At 37.8% G+C, this 6,996-nt stretch overlaps 1 protein-coding gene across 2 annotated transcripts; it reads left to right on the top strand.

The window, feature by feature from the left end:
- The first annotated feature begins 3,822 nt into the window (after nucleotides 1-3,822).
- On the top strand, nucleotides 3,823-6,755 carry hlx1 (H2.0-like homeo box 1 (Drosophila)). 2 transcript variants are annotated; one of them, XM_036550112.1, is made up of 4 exons: nucleotides 3,823-4,377; nucleotides 4,775-4,954; nucleotides 5,246-5,430; nucleotides 6,152-6,755. In XM_036550112.1, exons 1-4 carry the CDS (start codon nucleotides 3,942-3,944, stop codon nucleotides 6,461-6,463), a joined length of 1,113 nt encoding a protein of 370 aa, XP_036406005.1. In that variant the 5' UTR covers nucleotides 3,823-3,941; the 3' UTR covers nucleotides 6,464-6,755. The 2 variants fall into 2 exon arrangements, with proteins under 2 accessions (XP_036406005.1, XP_036406006.1); XM_036550113.1 differs by lacking the exon at nucleotides 4,775-4,954.
- The last annotated feature ends 241 nt before the right edge of the window (nucleotides 6,756-6,996 follow it).

The following is a 6,996-nucleotide window of genomic DNA, read 5'->3' as shown; positions in this document are numbered from 1 at the left end:
AATTAAACTCAGACTAGACAGAGGACACTTTAGGATTTTCTCTGTGGCAGACATGCTACATGTCAACAGTCTCTAGATGACAGACTGAACCACTTTTTTGCAGTGGAAATAATGGCACCTTGCCATACAGAAGGCAACTTACAATAGCCTAGCTCCATTAAATTTGTGAAAGTTCCTTCCTAAGGCAAACATGGCCAGAAATAGTAATCTTGGCCTGAGCTCCTGCTTTACAATGGGGAGCAATAATACTGGGTTTACTAATGGAAATTATTTAATTGCATCCAAGTTTTGATCCAGGGAGAGATCGGCAGAAGGCATTCATTCAGCTTTCTCAAGCTCTGAGATTTTCTCAAAACAAGCCGAGTAATCAGGCAAGAACAATAGGGCCTGGTATGAGAACCTGTGCCCTGCCACCGCTCAGCTGTGTTTTGATGTCTGAGTCTCATGCATTGTACGCCACATGACCAGCAACATGTTTGTTTACACAGCACCTTCAAGTGGACAAACACGATAGATGGCAGAGCAATGTTGTTAACGCATACCACGCAACGAGCTTAGGTTAGGAAAGAACAATTCACAAGGAAAAGTTGTTTGCATGTTGAACACAAACACTGCCAATGTAACTGCCTGGTGACGGCCATGTTTTTTTTTTTTGTTTTTGTTTTTGCACTAAGTAACGCAAAGGACAGTGCAGAATGAAAGTATGCATGCGAAAGTAAGAGGCAACCGGCCAAGCAATTCAAAAGGAGAAAATAACTTACGCAACATCTTTATTTCAAGATGAAATGCACAAAAACATTGTGTAAGCTGTATAAGGGAATGAAAAACATAATAACGTTACACTGAATGCACCCTTCAGGCTTAATGGAATTAATATGAAAGACAATATTTTTTGCCCAACACTTTTGGATGGTAGACAATCCTGTGCAATAAGTTTCATATCTGCAACCTACTGATTATTGAGTGTAGGGGAAAATACAACATGGTATCAAAACATCCAGACCCATCCAGACCATTTTTCTCTGAAACCCTTCTCTTTCTTATCCAAAGCCCTCTAAAGTTAGTACAGTTTTTATCTAGAGATTTAGATTTTATCTTAAGATTTAGAGGCATTTTTGTTTAAGGAAAATTAAATCTCATATCTGTGTGACAAATAATTAAATAAAGACACTTTTAGTTTATTCATGTTACTGCATGTTATTTTCAGAGGATCAGTCTGAACACCGAGGGCCAATTGCATCAAGCTTAGCAGTTTTTAAACGTCGAGTTCACGCTGACCCCCATTTCAGCTGGAACTGCTGCAGCAAAGATTGTTGCAGTTGGCCCTCCTTGCAGATGTTAGTGCTGATACCCCTGGCGTTGCTGTTAACTGCGTGCCCACGTCTTCCTCGGATACTACATGAGCAATTAAACCTCAACACCTCTCCGAAGTAGATGTTGAAAATGCATTTACAATAAATTATACTGGAAAAATATTTCTTGAAACAATGTTCTGATATGTAAGATTATCGCATATTTATTAAAAGGCAGGGATCTTGCATGTAAAGCTTTGCAGGTCGTTGTCTAAAATAACGATTACAGATAAAAAATTTATTCCACACTTGAAACTGTAATATGTTCAAATATGTGTGCTATTGTGTCATATCGTTATTTTTAACAACTTCACAGTAATGTGCTACACACTTGTCAACGCAAGTGCACGGAGAGGGCAGCGTTTAGCACTTTGACATGTTTGAAAGCCTTGGGGTGTTATAAAAGTTTTGGTCTTTGAGCTCATCAACACCTGAAATAACTGGAGCGTGCTTACCCGCTGCGCTTCTTCTACATCCTTTTCCCGAGATTGTTTTGTCTGCTTGATCGGGGGCAAACGTTGCATATCATTTCTAAATTTAACCCGGAAAAGTGTCACTTCAAAACACCGTGATGGGAGGCAGCCGGGGTCATAGGCCCATCCGGATATGAATCAAGTCTAATGAAGGCAATAGAGGGAAGAGATAGCCAACATAAGGACAATTGTTAAAACCCCTGACGTTTGCGGGAGGTTGACAATTGATCAACATCATTATTTCGGTAATGGTTGTCATTTACGATAGTACACCGGTGAATGACAGGAAACGCAGGAGTTACGCACATTATTTATGAATTACAATAATTAAATAAACACATGGATAGATTAAACGATGTATAGGTCAATTAAATAATATAATGTTTGCTGAAACTGCCACGATACGTTTGGCAGTTAAATACGTTTATTAGGCCTACTTTACGGCGCTGTTTATTCAGATTATTTGTTGTCAGGCATATACTAGGCCACCAATAAAACAGATACTGTTCTTTGTTTTAAACAAAATAAAACTCACCCGTCTTAGTCTTTTTTTTTTTTTTTTTTTTTGTATTACAAGTTTTATAGTAACAACAATTCGATATTAATGAGAAGACCAATGAGCGAATGAGTCTATCGCCGTGTATTGCATTTAATGATAAACTTTATCAAATTTCATAATAAAGTTACGTATTCTTATAATAGGTCTACGTCTTGTCCATTGTGAGTTCATTAGATCAAATGTTTCAGCGCGTAAATATGGATGAAGTATTGCCTCTGTAGTTATTTGTGTTTTCGTTTTTCGAAGGGAATAGATTTCCTCTTTTTATTATAAGCATGAGGACGGATTTGCGTCACCACGCAACTTGCAGGTCGAGATAAAGTTGCACAAATATTGAAAAAAGGAAGTTCTAACAGTCATTATAAAGTTTTTTCCCTCTTCTCCGGAAGAAATAAGGACTTCGGCTGTATCCTAAAATACTAAAACACGTTCTATTTTGGGACAAATCTAGCAGGCATATCCGCTCATTTAGTTAGCATCAGAGCCCATCAAAAACAGGATGACCTGAATCTAATAGAGACTCTAGTTTCCTGTACTCTGTGGGCCAACATGAAATGTATCACGCTGCTCGAGAAATCAGCTTGCAGTTTAGCGTTTCAGCTGTACAATCTAGACTAAATAATTTAAGCGACCACAATGTTTGCCATTGTCACAGAAAAAAACCGTAATACAGGGATTTTTCCTCTCTCTTGTGAAACTTTATAAGGAATTGCTAAATAATGCAATAGGCCCATGAAGGCCATTTTATCATAAGTACAAACAGTGTGATGTTAATAATTATTATTTTTCATTCAGTTTTATAACAAAAATAGTCCTTAGGTTGTTCATTTGTCCATATGTTTTCCATTCTTTCTTCCAAGTTCATATTCCGCGCAGTCTGCAGAACTCGGATTCATGAAATAAGAATTTGAATTCGAAAACATTTTTCAAAACAGAATTACAGTAAAGGTGTGACAAGGCTATCCACTGTAACAGCTTCATAAATACGCATCTGGAATGAAAACAAAAACAAAGAATACAAATGAAAACAAGTCTAGTTTATATAATAGCTTTCCGTTCAGTATTTATATGCTTGTTGTCCCTTTTCAAGTAAATGATGATGGTGAATATTATTATTATTATTATTATTATTATTATTGTTATTATTATTATCATCATCATCATTATTATTATGTTTTCTTGTTACTACTACTACTACTAATAATAATAATAATAATAATAATAATAATAATAATAATAATAATAATAATAATTTGGATCAATAAGTACATAATTACTAGTGACACTTCATTCAATGCTTCTTATCACCTTGAGGGCGTGTTTGACCGCTGAAAACGATCTTTCATTGGCTAGAACGTAACCAATCAGTTTCCAGAGTCGAAACTTCTGCGTAGGACTACTTGGACCAGCTGCTCCAGTCTCAGAGTTATGAGAAAGATTCCTGGCCCTTTAAGAAAGAAAAGTACAGTTTTCAGCGATACTTGCAACTACATTACAGGCAGGTTTCGACTTCTGTCCTCATTCTTGTATAACTAAGGGTCAACATAAGACAGTAGGATGTATACTACCGGACTGAACCCGTTTTACCCGTCTAATTTTAGTCTTTGGTCTGCCTACTGCTCAAGCGGTTTTGCTTTGGATTCAATGAAGAAGCCTTCGTTTTGCATCGCCGATATATTGCATGTTGGAGACGCTGAAAATATTCCTGGGTCTTCGACGCTTATGGCTCATTTGGGACCTCGCGCTCCGGTTCATTCTTCGGGATCACCGCTGCGCCCTTCCCCGGTGGCTCCGGAGCCATCCGTTTTCGGCTCACGGATGAGCCCAGCGTCCCCGTATCACAGACACGGAATACACTTAACCTCTGTTTCCAGAGTGACGCTCAATTCTCAGCAAGCTCCAGCTCCTTCCAGTAAGGACCTCAAGTTTGGGATTGATCGTATATTGTCAACAGACTTTGACCCAAAATCAAAAGAGACTTCTACTTTAAGAGGTGGGCTATTTTCAATTTTTTTTTGTAGGCATACAATTTGACTTTGTGGTATTTCTTTGCCTCAAGTGTTTTAACGTCAGCTATCAGGGCTGTAATAACAATATGTCTTGTTAGAGTTATTTAATTTCTTCCCATATTTAAGCGGTGCTCTATAAGGACGATACCTTCCATTGAGGTTCCTGTTATATTATTTTTTATTATTATTAATATTATTTTATTTTCCCACGTTTGAATAACTTTAGTCTCGCCGTATCAATCATTTTAGAACCCGCCGCTCTCTTTGGTAGCAAGAAGTAAACCCTAGATTTTCAGGGTTAGCGGGTGTGCGATAGAACAGACGTCTAGATCACAGGTTTCCATTGACCGTGTTTGGCTTTTTTCTTCCATCCTGTGACAGATCTCACGTCCATTGTTAGCTCGAACCGTCAGTCAGGTGTGCACATGTCGGTGCAATCCACAGCGAGCCAGTACTTCGCATCTTTAGACCCCGGGATCAGCGACTCGTCCTCTCTGTTGGGTTCTTTGGGCAACACCACGAGACAAGCAGGGCAACATCAGTTTCAGGACACCTTTCCAGGTAGAGTAGCCTTCTCATCTACTAGGGCCTAGGGAGAGAATTTGGTTTTTACGGCGATTCTGGACATTTTCCAATAGGAGCGCTATGAATATCTGTCCAAGCTTTTTTTTTTCATCGCAAGATGCAAATGGTTTTTCCTCACGTCTTTGCTCTAGAAATAGTTTATGGGTGTATGACATAACGTGCGAAAATGTACTTTTTCTTGATATGCCTCCGAGAGAATATTCTATCGATACGATTCGAATAGGCTACAATATGTTCTTATTTGTTTCTGCATTTTTACATTAACAGGCCCATATGCAGTTCTGACGAAGGATACGATGCCTCAGACGTACAAAAGAAAAAGATCCTGGTCAAGGGCGGTGTTTTCCAATCTACAGAGGAAAGGACTCGAGAAACGATTCGAAATCCAAAAGTACGTTACTAAGCCCGACAGAAAGCAACTGGCTGCGATGCTGGGACTGACGGATGCTCAGGTAAGCTTGCTTCCTGTGCTACAGCAGGTAATAAAACACATTCTGAGTTTTAAAACATAACAATGGCCGCAATAAACCACGTGTGGGTTCGGGTATCTTCCTTTCTAGAATGTGAAGAAATCTGTGAGGAATTAAGAATTTACCGTGGGATTTTGAGGCATGACAAATATAAATATCAAGACACACCCAGTAATAGAAGCATACAGAAAGACATGGCACTTTAAAGAATTACGAAAGAATTCTGAGGAAGTGAAAGTCGTTCATAACGAGCAAATATAAATGAGCCGAGGTCTTCCTCAGAGCGAGGCCTGTATTTCCTGAAACAATTATTGGCTTTCTAGGTTATGTTTCAACAGATTGTGAAACATACCACACTGTTTTAAAATGTGTGCTACAGTTCAGCTAATTGTTTGTAACCAAACAAAATCAACAGAATAGTAATATCAAACATATTACCAATGCTGTTCATAAAGATATATACAAAGATGGGCTTGGGTTGAATTTGCCTATTTACCTGATATAAGTGTGTCTAAAATAGTTTAAACAAATCAAAATTATATAATGTAATTGTGAACATAATTATATGATTATTGAAGTGGCCTGAGGTATTATTATTTTAACTGCTACTAGATACTTGTATATATTATTTTTCGGTCTCAGATGATGTAGGCCTCAAAGGCTCATCTATGAACAAACCTACATATATTATAAATTTTCCTAGGTCAAAGTGTGGTTCCAAAACAGACGAATGAAATGGAGGCATTCGAAGGAAGCGCAGGCACAGAAAGACAAAGAAAAAGAACAATCGGATAAATCTCTGACAGAAGCTGACCAGAAGGACCAGGAGTCCGAGTGCGCGACCGACCCGAGCGATTCCGAGTTCGAGGACGGCCAGGATAAGAGTGACGTTGACATTACAGAGCACAACAAGACAAGCGTCATCATGTCCGGGGCGACCCCACCGAGCGAAGAGGAGACAGCGTCAGTTAGTACAATTACAGAAACGACGGCGCCATCGCAAATATTGTTGTAAATGTATAGATAAATATACGTGTGATGTAAAATGAATAATTTAATATAAGCATATTAATATCATAGTAACGAACAAAAATAATAGATACATTTGGAGGTCGTTGAAAAACGTCTTAAAGCAGACGTTTAATAGTAAAATCCCAGTTGGGTTTTATTTTACTCTGGACTCCCATCCCGCGCTCAGTGACCAGACAATCCAACAAAATTGTTGACTTATGGAAAACTTGAGTTAAGGAAATCTTTCTTTTTTATTTCAATTTTATTCACCTGTTACAAACGAAGACCTTCCAAAATATGCCACTTTGTAAATTTGATGTCTTTTGACAGTGTTGATAAATTTAATTGTACTATATTGTGTCAATATTTCTTTGCACTGAAAATAATGTAAATAAATGTTTCTTGTTTTGAAATTGTCTTGATGAATTGCATTAAAGTTTTTTTTCATTTAAGGGTTTACGTTCATTGATTTCTACAAAAAGTTGTGTTTTGTTGTTCTCAAAATGAATTGTTTTACATAATTCAGTTTCAAATAAT

Source organism: Megalops cyprinoides, chromosome 17, assembly GCF_013368585.1.
Source record: "Megalops cyprinoides isolate fMegCyp1 chromosome 17, fMegCyp1.pri, whole genome shotgun sequence".
Taxonomy (NCBI): Eukaryota; Metazoa; Chordata; class Actinopteri; order Elopiformes; family Megalopidae; genus Megalops; species Megalops cyprinoides.
This window is presented reverse-complemented; position numbering and strand designations above follow the sequence as displayed.

Bases quoted from the DNA above. Each gene is read 5' to 3' on its own strand.
- hlx1 (XM_036550112.1), top strand. From the start codon at position 3,942: ATGTATACTACCGGACTGAACCCGTTTTACCCGTCTAATTTTAGTCTT. The intron at 4,955-5,245 runs GTAGAGTAGCCT...TTACATTAACAG, and splicing joins GTTTCAGGACACCTTTCCAG to GCCCATATGCAGTTCTGACG. The intron at 5,431-6,151 runs GTAAGCTTGCTT...AAATTTTCCTAG, and splicing joins TGGGACTGACGGATGCTCAG to GTCAAAGTGTGGTTCCAAAA.